Source organism: Empidonax traillii, unplaced genomic scaffold (genome assembly GCF_003031625.1).
Source record: "Empidonax traillii isolate 1590-97213 ecotype Southwest subspecies unplaced genomic scaffold, ASM303162v1 scaffold1388:size117283, whole genome shotgun sequence".
Classification (NCBI taxonomy): Eukaryota; Metazoa; Chordata; class Aves; order Passeriformes; family Tyrannidae; genus Empidonax; species Empidonax traillii.
Window position 1 is genome coordinate 34,147 of NW_020956581.1, and position 20,172 is coordinate 54,318.

At 50.8% G+C, this 20,172-nt stretch overlaps 1 protein-coding gene across 1 annotated transcript in view; it reads left to right on the top strand.

Moving 5' to 3' along the window:
- COL6A3 (collagen type VI alpha 3 chain) overlaps positions 1-20,172 on the top strand; it is a 48,590-nt gene that overhangs the window by 19,282 nt on the left and 9,136 nt on the right. Inside the window, exons 8-37 of the mRNA XM_027906981.1 lie at positions 433-1,032; positions 1,605-2,207; positions 2,614-3,216; positions 4,575-4,921; positions 5,437-5,515; positions 5,858-6,003; positions 7,447-7,539; positions 7,951-8,004; positions 8,880-8,951; positions 9,857-9,883; positions 9,997-10,041; positions 10,149-10,202; positions 10,361-10,423; positions 10,817-10,882; positions 11,607-11,660; positions 12,446-12,481; positions 12,961-13,023; positions 13,321-13,383; positions 14,061-14,123; positions 14,586-14,648; positions 14,827-14,877; positions 15,000-15,035; positions 15,132-15,194; positions 15,325-15,387; positions 16,109-16,141; positions 16,230-16,266; positions 16,366-16,377; positions 16,540-17,033; positions 17,691-17,790; positions 18,275-18,973. Of these exons, the coding sequence (XP_027762782.1) occupies positions 433-1,032; positions 1,605-2,207; positions 2,614-3,216; positions 4,575-4,921; positions 5,437-5,515; positions 5,858-6,003; positions 7,447-7,539; positions 7,951-8,004; positions 8,880-8,951; positions 9,857-9,883; positions 9,997-10,041; positions 10,149-10,202; positions 10,361-10,423; positions 10,817-10,882; positions 11,607-11,660; positions 12,446-12,481; positions 12,961-13,023; positions 13,321-13,383; positions 14,061-14,123; positions 14,586-14,648; positions 14,827-14,877; positions 15,000-15,035; positions 15,132-15,194; positions 15,325-15,387; positions 16,109-16,141; positions 16,230-16,266; positions 16,366-16,377; positions 16,540-17,033; positions 17,691-17,790; positions 18,275-18,973 (4,782 nt within the window). The remainder of the gene's footprint in view (positions 1-432; positions 1,033-1,604; positions 2,208-2,613; positions 3,217-4,574; positions 4,922-5,436; positions 5,516-5,857; positions 6,004-7,446; positions 7,540-7,950; positions 8,005-8,879; positions 8,952-9,856; positions 9,884-9,996; positions 10,042-10,148; positions 10,203-10,360; positions 10,424-10,816; positions 10,883-11,606; positions 11,661-12,445; positions 12,482-12,960; positions 13,024-13,320; positions 13,384-14,060; positions 14,124-14,585; positions 14,649-14,826; positions 14,878-14,999; positions 15,036-15,131; positions 15,195-15,324; positions 15,388-16,108; positions 16,142-16,229; positions 16,267-16,365; positions 16,378-16,539; positions 17,034-17,690; positions 17,791-18,274; positions 18,974-20,172) is intronic.

Here is a 20,172-nt window from a genome sequence, read left to right on the forward strand (position 1 = left end):
ATCCTGGAAAGGCAGAAGCTGAGAGAATAATAAGATAGAAACTTTCCTAGAGGACAAACCCGAAGAAAGAGGGGTGGTTCTGAGTGTAAAACCATCCCGGGCTGCCTAGCAACCTGCCCTGAGTAAGGACTGTCACCAGGACGTGTTTCCTTGGGTGGGCGTCCCACAAGGAATTATTTTTCCAGGTGTCCCCTGCTCCCTCTTGCTTCCTTTGCTCTGGAAGTTGCTGTTCTTGCACCCTCTGGGAGATGTGCCTAGCAGACTGGTCCTGTCTCGGTGTGCTGCCTGCTGGGGCTCCCAGGAGATAATCACGGGCAAGGAGGCAAGGAGCATCCTCCCCAGGGCCAGAGGCAGTGGTGTAGATGATGAGCTTAGCTGCTCTCCATGGGCAGTGCTGGGTGCCCCCTCTGACCGCTACCTTCTCTCCCGCAGCGGGCGTGAAGAGGGACGTTGTGTTCTTGGTCGACGGCTCCCGCCACGCCGCCCAGGAGTTCTACCTCGTGCGCCAGCTCATCGGGAGCATAGTGAGCAACCTGGACGTGGGCATCGACACCACCAGGATCTCGGTGGTGCAGTTCAGCGAGCACCCCCACGTGGAGTTCCTGCTCAACACCCACTCCACCAAGGACGAGGTGCAGAGCGCCGTGAGGCAGCTGCGGTCGAAGGGCGGCCAGCAGGTGAACCTGGGGGAGGCCCTGGAGTTCGTGGCGAAGACCATCTTCACCCGGCCCTCGGGGAGCCGCATAGAGGAGGGCGTCCCTCAGTTCCTCATCATCCTCTCCTCCCGCAAGTCCGACGACGACTTCGAGTCCCCGTCGCTCCAGGTCAAGCAGGTGGGGGTGGCACCCATGATGGTAGCGAAGAACGTGGACACCGAGGAGATGGTGCAGATTTCCCTGAGTCCCGATTACGTATTCCAAGTCTCCAGCTTCCAGGAGCTGCCCAGCCTCGACCAGAAGCTGCTGACTCCCATTGAAACCCTGACGGTGGACCAGATCAGGCAGCTGCTGGGAGATGTGCAGCCCCCCATAGGTAAGGTGCTGTCAGGACTGGCTGGTCTCTGAGTTGCTACTCAAGTAAATGTTGCCCCAAAAAAACTTCCCTTAAGTTGAAGTTTTCCTTAGATAAAAGCAAATGTGCAGCACGTGTACAGTCGTGGAAGGAAACTTTCAAATAGGTGGAAATTCTACCCAACCCCCTAAAATACATCATAACTTATAATTTTCAAGTCAATACATTGCCTATTTAGGTTTTCAGTTCAGATTCTGCAATGTGTACGGTTGTCTGTTCCTGTCTAGCAGCTCTCTAGGAAACAGACATAAAGATGGAAACATTGACAAATCCAGGTAAGAGCATTAATGAACAGAACAGATGAGGTTCTAAGTGAGGCATGCTTCAAACATCAGGCAGACCGTTGGCACACACATGCCCACCTGCACACAAGCCCTTTTGGAGAGGCCCCCCAGAACACCGTGACTAAAGCCGGCTAAGATGTGCCACGTGGCTTTATCTCACACGAGAGCAGATAGCGCAGAAATCCTCCAGCAAAGCTCCAGCAAAGGCTCGGCACGCTGGTAATTTCCTCTCTTCTTGCTTCCCCGCAGATATCTCTGGTGAGGAGAAGGACATCGTCTTCCTCATTGACAGCTCCGACAGCGTCAGGCCTGACGGGCTCGCTCACATCCGGGATTTCATCAGCAGGATCGTTCAGCAGCTGGAAGTGGGGCCAAACAAAGTGCGGATTGCGGTGGTGCAGTTCAGCAACAACGTCTTCCATGAGTTCTACCTGAAGACCCACAAGTCCAAAAACGCCGTCCTGCAAGCCATCCGCCGTTTGAGGCTTAGAGGGGGCTCCCCCCTGAACGTTGGCAAAGCCCTGGACTACGTGGTGAAGAACTACTTCATCAAGTCTGCGGGGAGCAGGATAGAAGATGGGGTGCCCCAGCACCTCGTCGTCATCCTCGGAGACAGGTCCCAGGACGACGTGAACAGACCTGCCAACATGATCACCTCGACGAACATCAAACCCCTGGGTGTTGGAGCCAGGAATGTGGACAGGGACCAGCTGCAGATCATCACCAGCGACCCTGAGCGCGTGCTGGTGGTACAGGACTTCACAGGGCTCTCAACTTTAGAAAAGAGGGTACAGAGCATTCTCGAAGAACTTCCGATACCTACAACAGAAATACCTGGACCATTCTTACCTGGTAAGGCTGCTATTCTTCGGGTAGACTTTCCTGAACAGAGCACAGATTGTATCTGAACAATGTGAAAATGATTCCCTAGTTACACCTTTTGATTCCCGTCCCTTTAGTTGCATGGATGAAAAGAACACTGATATAGATTTTGCTGAAGCATAGGAAAGAATGGAATTAAATCTGGAAGGAGGTGAGGGTGTCTATCACAAGAACAAGTGAAACCGCATGAGGTGTTACACAAAACCTTTCTTCTTGTGTGGATGTAAAATCCTGCCAATGGTTGATGAAACTAAAATGGTAGGAAAGAGGGAGAAACTTCACTTTGCAAAGTGATGCTTCGCAAATCACTGAGCCACTTAAATATTATAGATGCTGCAAACAATTGTCAACAACTGCGTTTGTGGTTTCTTTTCAGGAGGTAAAAAGCAGGCTGACATTGTGTTTTTGCTGGATGGCTCCATCAATCTGGGGAGAGACAACTTCCAAGAAGTTCTTCAGTTTGTCTACTCTGTGGTGGATGCCATTTACAGGGATGGGGACTCTATCCAGGTGGGGCTGGCCCAGTACAACTCAGATGTCACCGACGAGTTTTTCCTCAAGGACTACTCCACCAAACCTCAGATCTTAGACGCGATCAACAAAGTCATCTACAAAGGCGGGCGAGTGGCGAACACTGGCGCTGCCATCAGGCACATCCAGGAGAGGCACTTTGTGAAGGAGGCCGGCAGCAGGATCGACCAGAGGGTGCCCCAGATCGCCTTCATCGTCACGGGGGGCAAGTCCGTGGATGACGGGCCCAGGGCCTCGCAGGAAATCACGCAGAAAGGCGTGAAGGTGTTCGCAGTGGGCGTGAGGAACATCGACCTGAAGGAAGTCAGCATGTTGGCCAGCGAGAGCGCCATGAGCTTCCGAGCGTCCACAGCCCAGGAGCTGTCCGAGCTCAACGAGCAGGTCCTGGTCACGCTGGAAGCCGCTATGGAGGAGAAACTGTGCCCAGGAGTAACGGAGGTGACAAGAGGTAAGCACAGTTCTTTTGGAACGCGCTGAGGTCGTTCTCAAGGGTGGCTTTAAGTATCCAGGGTGTTTTGATGGACTTACCCTGCCTGAGGTGCAGCATGGGCTCGTTCCTCCTTCGTGAGCGTGGGGGGGGGGCTGCAAACCTGGTGCTGCTGTTCACGTGTGTAACGTGGTGTAACGTCACCACAGAGGTGCCATCGTGGTGGAATTCACTTCACATATGACAGTCAGGCACCAAATCACTGGCCTCCTATCAGTGTCTTGGAGAGGCTCCTTTATTTAGCTGCCTTTGGACTGTCTCACCGCCTTTCCCCCAGATGTGCAGGGACATGATAGCAGTATCATCTTAACAGACAAACTTGTTTAGTGCCCAGATGAAAAGCGATGGTCCTTGTTTTGCCCTTGGTGTCTGTTACATGCTAATTGGACTTCTTGGCCATTGGGGCATACGGAGTGTGCTGGAAATCATAGAATCGTAGAATTCTAGAACGGTTTGGGTTGGAAGGGGGCCCCAAAGATCATATAGTTCCAACCTCCCTGCCATAGGACACCTTCTGCTAGACCAGGTTGCTCCAAGCTTCATCCAACCTGGCCTTGAACAGTTGCAGGAATGGGGCAAACTGTGCCAGTGCCTCACCAGGAAAAATTTCTTCCCAGTGTCCCATCTGACCCTGCCCTCTGTCAGTGGGAAGCAGCCTGATTTCCCCATGCTCCAGACCAACAGTCACCTTGATGGCTGCAGGGTGGTTCCACGCCCACTCTAAATATTCCAGCAGAAAGGCAGACTGGGCATCACCTTGTGAGCTTGGGCTGAGCATCTTCAAATCCTGTTTCTTTCCTAATTCCCAGCTATCCTGTGCAAATCCTAGCTACACCTTTCAGGGATTTGGGATCAGTTACCTCGTTGCCACCTCCCTCTGCATCCCTGAGGCTGTAGGACTGTCACTTCAAGCATGGGCAAAGGGTATAGGTACACTGTGCAAGTACTGACAGGTTTTCATGCCGTGGAAAAAAAGGAGCAGTCTTGGCTACCTGGTGAAAATGAAAATTGTTTTAGGCAGCTCCTCCCAATGAAAAAAGAAAAGAAAAAAGAAAAAGAAGGAAAAAAGTTAAAACTAAGAACGTGCAAATTTTTCCAGGTTGTCATTGCTATGATGAAAGGAAATAGAAGGCACTTGTGTATCAAGTGGTGGCAGTTCTCGGTGCAGAATGTCTTCATGTCACCAGTGACTTAAAGAGTAACCAAAAAAAGCCATTACTTGAAAAACAATCATCATGTTGCTCAATGATGCTCTTCTCTCTCTCTCTCTCTCTCTCTCTCTCTCTCTCTCTCTCTCTCTCTCTGCATTTCCCTTTCAGATTGTGACCTGGATGTGATAATTGGCTTCGATGTCACGGACGTTGGGCCCGGCCAGAACATATTCAACTCCCAGCGGGGTCTGGAGTCGCGGGTCGAGTCGGTGCTGAACAGGATAACGCAGATGCAGAGGATCAGCTGCACTGGCAACCAGGCCCCCAACGTCAGGGTGGCCGTCATGGCCCAGGCGCGGGGAGGGCCCGTGGAGGGCCTGGACTTCTCCGAGTACCAGCCCGAGCTGTTCGAGAGGTTCCGGGACATGCGCGGCCGCGGGCCCTACGTGCTCACGGCCGACACGCTGAGCTCCTACCTCAGCAAGTTCCGGTCCTCGCCCGCCGGCAGCGCCAAGGTGGGTCAGATCCACGGCCACCGCGGGGGTTGCTGGCCAGGGAAGCAACTTTAAAACTCATAAAAAAAAAAAAAAAAAAAAAAGGCAACTTTAAACTCATAATGTGTTTTTTTTTTTAAATTATTCAGTAAATCAGTAGATTTACTCACCATAAATTTGGTCACTTAAACCCCTGCCTGTTTCCTGCACTCTTCACTTCATTGTCAGGGTCCTTGTCCTGACAGCTGACTGAGCATCGCTGCAGCCAGTGCCCACAGCCACTGCTTGGCTGCAAACTATTGCTCTCCAGGCATTTCCCTGACCATGCTCTAGCAACAGGCACACCTGCAGGAGGCAATATGCAGGAACCTGGCAGAGAAACACCTGGAAAAAAAAAAAAAATGGCCTGGAAAAGGCGCAGCGGTTCCCCCACCTCGTCTCAGATGAAGCGTCCCCTGGAAAAAAAAGGCCCTTCAGCTTGCACTTTGATCGTGTTTCTGAAACTTTGTGACATAAACTTATTTCTTCTCTCCCAGGTCATAATCCATTTTACTGATGGTGCAGACGCCCCGATAGATCAGCTGGAGACTGCTTCGTCTACTTTGCATGCAGAAGGTAAACCTTTTACTCTTCAAAGCAGTGATTACAGTCCATGTTAACATGTGGCCCATTTTACCCCCATTTCTCATGAATCCACTGGCTTTTGGCAGTAAGGAGTAAGGGTTTCACGAGTTCTGCAGGCACTGGCTGTTCTTCACTGCTTTCCTGTGGTACTTAGCTGCCTGCTGCCACCTAAGCACGGGGGTATCTTGCACTGAATGTGCCTGTTCTCAGTCGAATGAGCTCCCTTTGCAATCAGAGAGGTGGATGAGGATGTGTCGTCACAGGGGAGGGGGTGCAGGCTCTGCAGAGCACCTTGCCCCATCCCAAAGCCCCCTCTGCTCCCCCCTCTCTCAGGTGTCAGCGCTCTCATCTTCGTGGGGCTGGACCGAGTGAGCAATTTTGACAGAGTGATGCAGCTGGAGTTCGGCCGTGGGTTCACCTACAACAGACCTCTCAGGGTTAATCTGCTGGACCTGGATTTCGAGCTGGCAGAGCAGCTCGTAAGTACCTTGGCACAGGCAGCGCTGCCTTGTAATGCTGGAGGAAAGCCCGTGGCTGGATCTCCTGCAGGGCTGAACCACGACTGGATTACACCCTCTTGGCTCTGCTCCTTCCCCCCTCCCCACCTCACGTCAGCTCTTCTTACAGATGCCACAGCAATTAAAGGGAAGGGCAGATCATGGTGCTGCCTGGTCTCCTGCCCCTCCAGACGAGTGGGATGGGATAGGACACCATCAAAAGCTGCCATGCCAAAAATCCGCCCTCTGCCTGTATTTCTACTGTTGGGGTTTTTAACCGTATGGTAGTGCCCTGTCATACCTGGCCAGTGTCACAGCTTCTTGCAGAAGCACTGCTTTCTAAGTTTCTTTCCCCAAAATTCTATTTAGTTAGTTTCTGCTTAATATTTATGTAATCAGAAAAAGCAAATAAACTGTAAGTCACTGCCTGTTTCAGATGTGCTTTTGACAGACAAAGGAATAATCCTTTAAGGTCCCTTTCAATCCAACCCTCTCCATGCTTTTTTCTTCATAGATTACTGCTCTCTCATATACACAGACCCTCTTGAGTCTGTTTTGTTATTTGCTCTCAACCTTGGAATGTCCAGTTCCTCCCAATTTGTCATCTGCTACCATCATGATTGAGCTCCTTTTGCAGTAGATTTAATAAGATTGGGCTTAGCCACTGATCCCCGTGGTAATCTTGCTGAGCCCTTCTCCGCACATCAAAGTGCTGCCACTTGGGAGTGAACCTTGGGTTTTGGGATAAGAGCTAGTCTTGAGCCCATCCCCAAGTAATTCAGCCTGGGAAAACCCTTCCAAAATGTAAATGTGCAAAGCTGGCAGGAAACATTTGCAGCCAGCAATGTACTTGGCAAAGAAAGTGATTTTTTTTTTCTTTTCTTTCTTTCTTTCTGCTGGATGATGCAAAAACCAGCTGCAATTTCTCTGAGCCCATATCTTTCTTTTTAATTTTTTTTTTCCCCCTTTTACTATGCATTCACAAATCGTTCTCAGCCTGCGTGTTGCTGGTGAGCTGCTCACTGCCACAACTGTCTCGTGGCCTATTCCACATCCTGGGTTGGTTTCTTTGGAGATGAGATTTCTCTCTTCAGTGACAGGCTCTGCTCTGGGGACTGATCTCCTACTAGATGCACTCTAGGAATTCTGCCCCACGCAGCTCCCATTTAAACCCTTCCCTCTGATGTCCAAAATACAGTGTTAGCTTCTGCTTCCTAACCACGTAACCTGACCAGTCTTGCCAACACACAGCTCCTCCTCCTCTTGCTGTTTGGGGGTGTTTCGAGGCAGAGGGACCCCAAAGTGCCGCTGGGTCGATGTGATGTTCGTCACAGGAGCAGTTCCACAGCCTGGCAGGAGTTACAGCGCTGGGGCTCTGCCGAGTTTCTTACACCTTCCTGTTGTGTCCTGTGCTGTTTGCTGCAGGACAACATCGCAGAGAGGACGTGCTGCAAGGTCCCCTGCAAGTGCTCAGGACAGAGAGGGGACAGAGGTGTGCCAGGCCCCATAGGACCAAAGGTAGGTCACTTCATCTGGGGACAAAGGGTCCCCGTGCAAGGGACCCCGGTGGTGATGGGTGGGCGAGATGCCCGTTGGTAGTGGGTGATGTTAATGGGGGGATCATCTCCACTTATTCCCCTCATTTTAAAACTGACTCTGGTCCATGCACTGGGGGCTGAGAGCTGTTCTTCTTCCCTTTCCCCACAGCCTCTGTGTTGTAAAACATCCAAGGGGGGCAGGGATGAGTGGCTGAAAGGAGGAGGTGAAGCATCTTGTGAAACAATTTAGGGACGTTAAAAGGAGATGGCTTCTCTCATTAACTTGTTTACACCGGTGACCAAGCGGCTGCTTTGTGCAAATCCAGGGAAATCTTGAATATCAATCACAGAACTCTGAAAGAAATGCCTAATTCTCTCTGTTGTCTTCCAGGGTGTCACGGGTGACCTTGGATATGCGGGCTATCCTGGTGATGAAGGAGGACCGGTGAGTGCTTGCCCCTGCTGAGGCAGAGACCTCACAACAGCAAAGCATTTAGAGGCTTTTCCACTAAATATTTTCTGCTGGGGATGTGGGTGTGGGTTAGAAGAGACAGAAAGCAGAACTTTGAGGTGCCCCCTCCCAACAGGCTGAACAGCATCTCAGGTCCCAGCTGCTCCTGGGATAAAGTCAGTCAGGAGCTTCCTGAGAGCTGGAGAGGCATGACGGGGGAAGAACTCCCATTACTCGATGTGACCCAGGCCTGTGCTGTTCCTGCAAGGCAAATAAAACCCCCAGCTTCATCCTGCAGCTGCAGAGCTCTGCCAGAGCTTTCCTGCAGCTGAAAGATTTGAGCAAGTCCAAGGATGGAACCAAGAGGGATGTTTCCGTCACGTGGCAGACAACACGAGTCCCATGACTTCTCACTTAGCACTGCTTCATCCAAACTCTCCGTGAATCCCACGTCACCCCTGCAATAAACATCCCTCCCGGGAGGGGAAGCCGAGGCCAGTTTTACAGACCGGGGCCAAGCGCTGCAGTGAGACACTGCCTGCAGTGCGGTGTTTTCCTGGGGCTCAGAGGTCAGGGTGGGATTAGATGCCTCTGCAGAGCTCTGGGGGTTTCACCTCGTCATTTCATCTTTGAAAGAGAAGTTTTATAAAGCTCTTTCATAGCTGAGGGTTTGGGAAGGGTGTTAAATAAGTGATAAATAAGGGCTTGCAGTTGGTCTCTACGCGAGGGATGCTGCAGGCAGGAGATGGTGGGGTGATCAGGCAAAACCTGATGTTCCATTTACTCCTGTGCCTCTTGTAGCAGTTAGGCACAGAAACACGCTTAGCAGGCAAACCCTGACCGTTGCTTTTTTCCCCTCCATGCGACAGGGTGAGCGTGGACCCCCGGGTGTGAACGGGACACAGGGTTTCCAGGGATGCCCCGGGCACAGAGGAACAAAGGTACGTGTGGCACCAGCCTGCACGGAGCAGACCCAGAGCCCAGTGGGTGGGAGTCCACCAAAGGCAGCTCCTGCTGCTTTAGAAGGTGACACAACAGCTGCCACGTCCACTCCAGTGGTGGTGACCGCCTGGCCAAGCACCAAGGCTTTCAGCACAGCAACTTTAGCGTTGCTGTGAAGAGCGAAAGGGAAACCCAGAGACACCCAGGCTCAATCCACAGACAAGGCTGATCTGTTTTCTGCAGTCTGGCTCTGGGGGAAAGATTTGGGAAGAGGTGGATCTCTTCACAACACCCCAGAGTGGCTCAGAGCTGGGACAGTGTGTGGATGGAAATCTGCTGTTGGGGAGCAGGGAGACGAGTGAGCCATGGCTGCAGCTTTAAAGAGGAACCTTGAGCTAATGGCTCAGGACAGCAGCCAGAAAAGGTGGGGAAACATATAATATTTCTGGGAAATATTCAGTGAAACTAAGGGGATGTTTCCTGCCATTTGCTCTGACCCCAGGATCCTCTGTCAGGGAGAAAAGGAGTGCATGAACCAAGCCCATTAGGTGCAGCTAACTGAGTCTCTTTAAAAAAGTCTCTCCAGCCTTGTCGAAGGCACCAGGACTGATTAATAAAAAAGGGGGTGCAGGGAGAAAAAAAAGTCAGGAGTGGAGAAAGAGTTGTGGCTAAGGAATGAGCTGTTTTATTGGATAAGCTGGATTAACCCCACGATCCACATATTGTATCTTGGCACAAGCCTTGAGGAGGCAGCTGAAGAAATGTTGGCATAAGAGGAAATAGGCAAAGTTTTGCCCTGATCCTGGCTCTGGGTCTGCCACCAAGTCCAGCCCTCCTTCTCCACCACTTTCCACAGCAATGAACTGGACAAAAATGGAGTAACTCCCTTTTCTGCTCTCTTTAGGGTTCTCGTGGATTCCCAGGAGAGAAGGTAGGGAGCGATTCCCTCCCGCCACGGCGGTGAGCGTGAATGTACGGACACACTGGGATCTCCCTGTTCCCTTTTCCCTCAGTCAGCATTTCCCCTTTGCCTCTCTTCCACAGGGCGAACTGGGAGAAATGGGCCTGGATGGTATTGATGGGGAAGAGGTCAGTCATTTTAATGGCTTTGCTCTTTGGATCAACACGCCCCAGCGGCGTGTTTAAGGAGCACCTTGGAGGTGGCAAATACGCTGAAATATTTCTCTTTTTTTTAGGGAGACAAGGGTTTGCCTGGCTCCTCTGGAGAGAAGGGATACTCTGGAAGGAGGGTAGGATTTTAACCACTCCTGCAGTGGGGCTAAGGGGTGGTGTCAAGGTGGATTCGAGCCAGGGGAGAGGGGATGGGTAGAGGGATGAGGGCCTGGGTAGAGGTGCTTTTGACAGGCCAGGTTGGGCTGCTCTCCCAACCCTCTGTGTCTTCCTGCAGGGTGATAAGGGAGTTAAAGGCGAACGAGGAGAGCGAGGTGACCGTGGGCTCCGTGGAGATCCGGTAAATACTGCTGAGGCATCTGCTTGGTTTGACACCCCCTTCCCCCTGCTCCTGGGGGTCATCAGCACAGGCTGATTAAATGGTGCTGGACAGTGGCAGGTCCAGTGACAGAGCAGGAGCTGGGAGGGGACACGTGGGCACCACATGCCTCTTGATACCCACCTGCCAATCACTGTTTCACTGTATTAAATCCCCCTTCCTCCCCTTCTTCAGTGTTGTTATCTCTCCCTTGAAAAGCTGTGTCTGCCTGAAAACAGCAATAATGCTTCATCTATTTCAGTCAAAAAGGAAAAAAAAAGAAAAGTTGGTTCTGAGCTCTAGCAGATCAATTTATGATGCCTGATTTTCATGTCCCGCTTACACAGATGTTTCTCATTGCTCTGTTGCTTTCAGGGAGATTCAGGAGCTGATAACACTCAACGGGGCTCCAGAGGCCAAAAGGGTGAAATTGGACCAATGGTAAAATTTCTTTGTTGTCTTGTGTTGTTGTTTGGTTTTTACAATAGGGCGGGACAGAAAAAGTAAGGAAAAAGGGTACTGCCAAAAAGGTGCAGGTTTCTTAAACTCATCGTGCCTTGTCAGATGTAATGGGTTTTTTTCCAGAAGATGTTTCCAGAACATTTCTGGAAAATATTACTCATTTGAACTAAAACTTTCTCTGTGAAGATGTCAATTTAGAAGATTTTTTGTGTAAAAAGTGCCTTTAAAAAAAAAAAAAAATTGTTATTTTACAACGTCTTTTTTGATATTTTCACTGAAAACAACTTTGTGTATGGAAATTAACTTCACACGTTCTTGTGGGTCATATACAGGGACAGAGAACTGTTTAGATGATACCAAATCTGAACCTCCTGATTCACCTTAAACCTTGGGGGGGGGGTGGCGTGTGAACCCCACACTCTCTTTGGAAAATTTCAAACCCCATCTGTTTTCAAATCAGCTCAGAATAAAAATGCACCTTAAAATGTCAGAGGGCATTTCCCAAAGATTGGGGATGTCAAATTGTGCTGGCTCAGAAACTTGATGGAAAATCTCTGTGACTTGATAGAAGGATTCCCACCAGTGCAGGACTATTAAGTACCTTGTGTGAGAACACGAAGGGATCCAGCTTTTGAGAACTGAACCTATTTTCCCAGTGCCTGCTCAGCTCAGGGCTCTCACTTGACTTGTGTTTTTCCCTTAGGGAGAACCAGGACTGCCAGGGCTCAAGGGCCAGGACGGTGGAGTCGGGAGGAAGGTGAGCTGCCAGACCCCAGTCAGCAGGGGGCCAAGCTTAGATGGACAAGAACTTTTTCCCTCCTGCCTTCCCATGTGTTTTGTTTCACAACCATCAGGAATGCAACCTCAAAAACCAACAAAACAAGCAAACAAACAAACAAAAACAAACAAAAAAACCCACAAACAAACAAAAAACCAAACCCACCCAAGCTCAAAAAGGAAAAGCCTGAGGGCTTCCTTGCTCGTTGAAGAGACTTTAAAGGTCTGACCCTGAATTTATTCCCATGCAAATAACTCAGTGCTCAGATCAGTGGAGCTGCACCTGATTTATATATAAGGCCAGGCTGGACAGGGCTTGGAGCAACATGGCAGGGGGGGTTGGAATTAGGGTCCTGAAGGTCCCTTCCAACCCAAACCATTCCATGATGCTGTGATATGCATCTGCCATTTGGCTGCTGGTTTTGAAAAGGCAGAAAGCCAAACTGGAGCTGGTGTGGCTGGAACATCTGGAGATGCATGCCTTCCCTGCTCCCATCCCAGGGATGGTGACACACTCCTGCGAACGTGAGGGAGCAACACACCTACGTGGTGGAGTACTGGGGGGTGTGAGGAGGGAGAAAACATGCCAAAGGTTGATTAGAGACAGCTGGCCATGAGGATTTCTCTTTCCCTCTCTCCCCAGTGGTTTAAACAACTCCAATTTAATTTTGGACTCTGAGCAGCGTAGATACATGGACGTAAAAGCCATAGAGAATCACGTGGTTACATAGTCCAGTAACAAACCTCGTTGTTTCTCCGTTCCAGGGTATGACAGGACGAAGGGGACAGATAGGGGTTAAGGTAAGTGGTGATGGGGACAGCACTTCAAGCTCCTGCCACACCATGGGCCAGCCAGCCCCAGCACCCAAAGACATGTGCCAGGAGATGGGCCTGTTCCTCTCACCTGCTCTCTCCTCCAGATTTCCCTGCTCCTCCTACTCAGGCTCATCTCCCTGCATGCTTCGAGCTGGACTGGGTGCAGAACCAGCCGTGCTGGGGCTGCCTGTCCTGTGCAGCATTCCCTGGCCAGATGCTTTGTCTGCACGTGCTGCTGGAGCAGTGTGACAGGGCCAAAGCATAAAGGGGCTTGATGCCCATTGATTGTAGGGGTCAGATTACCCCGCCCATGCTGTGCTTATTCTCTGCTAGAACTATATCCTGAAGAAAGAGCCAAACCAAGAAAAAAAAAAAAAAAACAAACAACAACCCCTCCCCCCTCCAAAAAAAAATAAAAAAAATTTAAAAAATCCATCCTGCACTGTTCTGTTCTGTGCTTGCAGGGCACCAAGGGCGCTCCGGGTCAGGCGGGGCCGGCTGGAGAACAAGGCATGCGAGGGCCCCAGGTCAGTGAGCCTGCAGCAGAGCAAATGTCCTGCCTCCTGGGGCTGCTGTGTCGTTTCCTCACAACCCCTTACCCAAAGGGTCTCATCAGCATGGGGGGACTGTCAGGATTTGGGTGTTTTTGGGTACGCTGTGGCCTGGCTGTGCTGCCCTGGGGCATCGAGCCTGGTGCGCTCACACCACCCAAAGTGTGATGAGTTTGTGGAACACCTCTCAGGGGCTGCAGCGTTTGCTTTCCTTGGGGACTTGGTGTGTTTCTGCCTGTATGTGTTGACAGTCTCTCTTTTCTCTCCATGCAGGGCCCACCTGGCCAGCTTGGCACACCAGGCATAAGAGGAGAGCAGGGTGTTCCTGGACCCAGGGTAAACCTTCTGCTGCTTCTCGGGCACTGACCCAACAATATCCTTGTTGAACTAACAAGATTCAGCCAATGTGTGTTTCCGTTCCCTAGGGCTCCAGCTCTGCTCCACTCTCTTATAACACACTCTTCCAGCATGATGCTCCTCTCAGCTTACGCTAAAGATTTCTTGATCAAGAGTTATGGAAGAAAAAAAGTTAAAAGCAACCTCAGAGGGGTCAGGACTTCAGCGTTTGGCCTGTTATGGTTTGCCATTTTAGTTAAAGAGCACCCCTGAGTGACTGGCAGGGCATCTTCTGTGACCTTTCAACCTCTGAAGCCAGAGTATGACCATCTCACATGCTTGCTGGGGGGCCCCCCATATATTTATTTCTCTCTCCTACTGCATGGACATAAAACCAGACAATCTTTCATTTCCCCATCACCAGCATGATTTTTTTCCCCTCCTGCTTTCCCATGGTGGGGGGTCTCTAAGGACAATGTGAGGGCGCTGCTGAAATTTTTATTGATATGAGCTGGATGTCCAGCTCTTCATGAACTGGACTTCTAAATTTCCTAAGGTGTTTTGAGAGGCACCACCAGCCCTACTAGTCAGTACATGATTTTCTGTGGTCACCCCAACCCCTGGGTTCTGGCACCCAAGTTTTCTTGACGGCATGCCTCTCCCTATTTCCATTCCAGGCTGGTGGTGGACCCCCAGGAACCCCAGGAGAGCGTGGCAGGATCGGCCCCCTGGGGCAGAAGGTATGTCTCCCTGAGCACTTGGCATCAGCAACCAAAACAGCTTCTTGATTTTGCATGAGCTTAAAAAAATACATGAGATGAACCTCTCGGGCTTGTACAGCGTGGAGTGAAGCAAGGTCAGCGCTCTGCTTGTCTCATTAGGCTCCTGTTTCATTGAACAGAGGGGCAAAAGTAATTAAGGAACTGGGCAGATTCTCAGAGGATGCCCAGGTGGGAAGGTGGTTGTGCTGGATCTCTCCAGACCCTCCATATGACTTTTATCTTTCCTGAAATCACTAAAGGCCCCACTAAAGAGCAAGAATTTTCCAGAATTGCTGGCTGTGTAGGTCCAGCCGTGCCTTTCTGCCACAAGGACCGCTGCAGACTGGTTTGGGTACAGAAACCAGTGCTGATGGGGGGTGGGAAAGGCTCAGAGCTGCCTGGAGTTCCAGCACGTGCTTTAACAGGTGCTCCTGTTTGCAGGGTGAGCCTGGAAACCCTGGACCCAAAGGGCCGAATGGGCAGCCGGGCCCACGAGGGGAGATGGTAAGTGTGGCCACGCCCTCACACCTTTGGGGACACTTAAAGAAGTTTGGGGAACCTTTCAGAGCTTCTCAAAGGCCTGTGGCTTCAGTGGGTTCTTTCTGTTGATGCTGCTGGACATGTGGGGTTTTCAGCTATTTACATATGACTCATATTAACAACTTCGGCTTTCCGATTTTAGGGCGATGACGGACGAGATGGAATTGGGGGCCCAGGTCCTAAAGGCAGGAAGGTAGGTGTATGCTCAGCCTGCCCACCTCCTTAACAAAGACAGGGAAGTTGCCAAGGTCTCCAGTGCAGATGGAGGAGGGCATTTTCTAAAACACATTCAAATAAACCTTTCTGTCGTTTCAGGGAGAACGCGGCTTCGTAGGCTACCCGGGGCCCAAGGTAGGGTGCAGCCCCTGAGCTGTGCATTCCTTTTCCAAGGAATGTAGCCATGATCCTGCAGATCAAGAGCTATAATTTGTGCTTTTCCCCAACCAGGGTGGACCTGGTGACCGCGGTGTTGCTGGAGGCCCCGGCCCAAAAGGAAACAGAGGCCGCAGGGTAAGTCGGATCGTGGCACAACTTTTCCCTTCTGCCTGAATGCCCTGAAAAGATGTACACATCTTTTCCCCCAAGTGCTCCTGGCATTCCTCTGAAGATGTTCACAGGTAGAACTTCTCTCTGTCTCTAGGGAGACGCAGGAGAACCTGGGGCACCTGGTCAGAAAGGAGAGATTGGATATCCTGGACCATCGGTGAGTGTTCCTTCAGCTGGCATCAGCATTGCTGGTGGAGCCTCTGACTTCACCCCTGGAGAGAACCCTGACTGAGGAATGTGGTGGTCCCTGCTGGTGCCAGGGATTGAAAAATAAGCCCATCACCACCTCCTGCTGATTTCAAGTTGGGCAAATCCCTCTTTATTTGTCTTGGATATGTCTCTAAATCTCTAACTGGCTGTTTATCACTGATAAAATATTTACCCGTCCTCCAACTGAAGGAAAAATTCAAGAGGCACACTCTAACCAGGCACTAGGATTTCCCCATGGCAATATGCCCCTTAAAATTCCTTTTGGGATATTATCAGCTCCTTATCATTTATCACCCCACACAGAATGTGGTCCATGACCAAACCTGGCTAGCACAGAGCATCCTAAAGAGGCCAAGGTGACTTGAACTTAGAGCATCGTTAATTATAGAAGCAAAGAGTCATCAAATGGTCTGGGTTGTGAAGGACCTTAAAGATCATCTAGTTCAAACCCCCATTTTGGGTTTGGTCTCAGCTGTGTTTAGTCCCCACGTGGGAAAGCACTTCCCCCTGTGCTGGAAACGCAGATGAAAACAGACAGGTTTTCCCTTGACTTCTGCATAACGTGTGGTTAAATAATAGTTCTGACAGCGTTCATGTGGCACCCTGAAAATACACATTGCTCCCAATTTATTTATTGATTGATTTGTTTGTTTGTTTGTTTTAAACAGGGACTTAAGGGCGACAAAGGAGAATCCAGAGATGTAAGTGTGGCACGATTTCTCTCTTGTTCTGAAGTCCTCTTTGGCTGGCTGTGTGACATATCTCCTTTCTCCCCTCTTTTTCCTGAAGCAATGTGCCCTTGTGCGGAACATCAAGGACAAATGCCGTGAGTACACCAGTGCTCTGCCGAGTCCCTTTCTCTACCCTTCTTTGCCCATCATGTTACGTGACTGGCACTGACCACGCTGCTTTTTTCTCTCCACAGCTTGCTGCTACGGTAAGTCACATTCGGCCCTTTAAACCCCGGGGTGACCGTGTGCCAGAATTGTTTCCCTCCCCACATGCATGGTGTGGGTGATTTACCCCTGCTGTGGACGCGGTCCCTGCACCCTGGCAGGTGTCTGAAACTTAATTTGTTCCCACCGCACATCCCCGGCAGGTCCCAAGGAGTGCCCCGTGTTCCCTACCGAGCTCGCCTTCGCCATCGACACCTCCTCGGGCGTGGGCAGGGAAGTTTTTAACAGGATGAAGCAAACCGTGCTCAGGGTCGTCAACAACTTGACCATCGCTGAGAGCAACTGCCCTCGGGGTGCCCGGGTGGCTTTGGTCACCTACAACAGCGAGGTCACCACCGAGATCCGCTTCGCCGACGCCAGGAAGAAATCCAGCCTCCTCCAGCAGATCCAAAACTTCCAGGCAACCCTGACCACAAAGCCGCGCAGCCTGGAGACTGCCATGTCCTTCGTGGCCAGGAACACCTTCAAGCGCGCCCGGAGTGGCTTCCTCATGAGGAAGGTGGCTGTGTTCTTCAGCAACGGGGACACCAGAGCCTCCCCGCAGCTCAACGACGCCGTGCTGAAGCTCTACGACGCCGGGGTCGTGCCCGTGTTCCTCACCAGCAGGCAGGACGCGGTTCTCAGCAGAGCTCTGGAGGTTTGGGCTCGCTCACCCTTTGTTTCCTTCCCTGCTCGTGACCTCGGTTTGTGGCTTGCAGGGGAGACTGATGGCATTGGATCCTACAGGCAAGCGAGGGGTTGGCTCCCACGGGCCTCTCGAGTGCTCGGCGCTGAGAAAGCACTGCTGGCCAAACTCATCCAGTGTGTCTCCTTGAGAGAGAAATCCTAACTCCACAGTCACCACAGCACGTGTTGTGAGACGCTGCTGGGGTTATCATGAGTCGTTTGTGCTCCAGGCCATGGCTCCAGGGTGCCAGATGTGCCATAAAAACAGAAGGAAGGAATCTCCATAGTGAGAAGGTCTGGCAGAAAAGGCAAAGGGTGGGAAGGTTGGAAGTACATTGGCATTGTTGGCAGAGGGAGAGTGGACGTGCAGAGATTTAAAGCCAGAAAAAAGCCCCGGACAAGCACGCTGAGCACTGGTTCAAGCACTTGATCCTTTTCTTGGAGTTTATGACTCTAAACCAGTCCCACTAACACACATCAGGGCCCTGAGGCTCCTCCAGGTGGGATCCACCAAGGCCGCTGTGCTGAGCGGAGACTCTCTCAGAGTTGGGCACTGCCTTCCCTTACTCTGAGCTGAAAACAAGAGAAGGCAGCATTGCTAACACTGTGTTTCTCTGTTTCTGATCAGATCAACAACACAGCGGTCGGCCACGCCATTGTTCTTCCAACCGGCGGCAGTCAGCTGAATGAAACTATCCTAAGGCTCCTGACTTGTCACATTTGTCTGGGTAAGGCATCCAGTTTCTCCTCTAGACAGTGATAAATCCTTCTGGTCACACAGCACTGAGCTGTAAGGGGTGCAGGAGGGAAGCCCAGCTGGGAGTCAGCCCTTGTGTTGATGAAGACTTGGGTTCTTGAGTTGAGCAAAAAACACTGGCATTGTGAACGAGGCCCACTGGGGGTTCTCCACTTTCTAAAGAGAAGCTCCTTTTTAGTCTGGTTCCCACTTTTCCAGCCCAAATACTGGTAGGTGAATGCTCTCAAAAGATGGCCTTCTGCCATTTATGACAGAGATCCCCTTGGACAAAGGAGCAAGTAAAAATTCTAAGTGCATAACTAAATGTAGTGTGAAATGAATTTGGTGTCAAGTAATGGACCAGTGAATGCCATGGCTTGATAGTATTTAGTATGGTTCAAGAGATTTTTACACTGGAAAGAGAGGGTGAGTTTTAGTTCCTTCAGGTGAAACCTGCTACATTTCTTCCCTATTAGATGTGTGTGACCCCAATCCCATCTGCGGCGCTGTTACCCCGAGACTTGGATTCAGAGACAGAAGGGCAGCCCCGACAGATGTTGACACTGACATAGCCTTCATCATGGACAGCTCGGAGTCCACCACCCCTCTGCAGTTCAGCGAGATGAAGAAGTACATTTCCCACCTCGTCAGTAACCTGGAGATCAGCTCGGAGCCAAAGGCATCCCAGCACCACGCGAGGGTGGCCGTTCTCCAGCAAGCTCCGTACGAACACGAGGCCAACTCGAGCTTCCCACCAGTGAAAACCGAGTTCTCGCTAACAGATTACGGGTCCAAAGAGAAGATCATGAACTACCTCCACAGCCAGATGACCCAGCTGCACGGCACGAGGGCTCTGGGGAGCGCAATTGAACACACCATAGCTCACGTTTTCGAAAGCGCACCGAACCCTCGGGATCTGAGAGTCATCGTTCTGATGATGACGGGCAAGGTGAATAAACAAGAGCTCGAGTACCTGCAGAGGGTCGTGACCAGTGCAAAATGCAAAGGGTACTTCTTCGTGGTCCTGGGCATCGGCAGGAAGGTGAATGCCAAGAATATCTACGGCCTCGCTAGTGAGCCGACTGACGTGTTCTTCAAGCTGGTCGATAAACCAGGAGAGCTCCATGAAGAGCCCTTACTGCGCTTTGGCAGACTGATGCCATCTTTTATCAAAAGTAAGTCCCAACATCCTGCAGCCAGAGTGTTATGGAAGGGGCCACTCAGAGGGGTTAATCTCACGGGTCTGGTCTACCTGCCTGTTGGTGGTGGGAGGGGGTGGCTCTTTGAGCAGTGGGGCCCACTGAAATTGGTCTCTTTTTGTATCTTCTGTGCTGTTCGGTCCATTTGTGGCTGCTCATAGGTTTGCCTAGTTGAATATGTCTAGGTTTTGTTCACTTTGTCCTCCCCATCCCATCCCATGTGGGCTCACCAAGTAGAGTTTGTCCTTCTGTCTGCTTTGACTTGGTCTCCATGGGCTCACCTGTGGGATCTGACCTCATCCTGCGTGGCTTGCCACTCACATCTGCAGTGTATCTCATAGGGTCTGGTCCTGCTGAGGCTCTTGGCCCTTTGCAGCCTGCCAGCACTTCCTTGGAGCTCCTTGAACACCCAGTGAATCCTTCTTCCCAATTTCACCATAAACACCATGTCTGGCAGGTGGCCACTTGGGTGGCTCGGGCTGAGATCTGGAGTTACTGCCTGCAGACTTAGGGACCAGATGGGCAGGATTCTTTGCTCAGGGATAAACAATGCTGCTGTGTTTGGGATGTGCAGACTGTGCCTTGAAAATGTGCATCTCAGCTGAGCTGGAGACCCCAGGCTGGATCTCCAGCAGCCAGGGATCCTAAACACAGCCAGCTAGCAAGGACAAGGAACGGACCTTCTCTGGGAAAGCTGGTTTTAGCAAAAATTCCTGAAAATTAGACTAGTGGGCTGATAAACCACTGATTCAGGCATGTCTTGCACTAGATGGAAAGCAAACATCTGGAAATAAATGTTTAGGTTTTCTCAGTTTGCTTTTTCCATTAACTGCTTACAGCAGTCCTGGAAACTTCTAACTCTTGAAAAAACATCCACCTGTGTGGTTGGAAGTGCCCTGTTACAAGAAATCTGTTTACACATGACAGACTGAGACACACAGCCCTCTGGTATCTTGTAGCTATGACTCTGATGTTTGTTAACTGGAATAACAGATATCCCAGTCCAGGGTGCTGCAGCAGCCACACCAAACATCAAGAGATATTCCATAGCAAGCAAGAAGAGAGAAGCTGTTTTTTTTTTTTTTTTTAAATGAATAAGAAACGCATGTATTGTATTGCTGGTGGGTAACCATCATCCTCAACACCGGTGTTTAATGTCTCACTCTCTCTGTCTC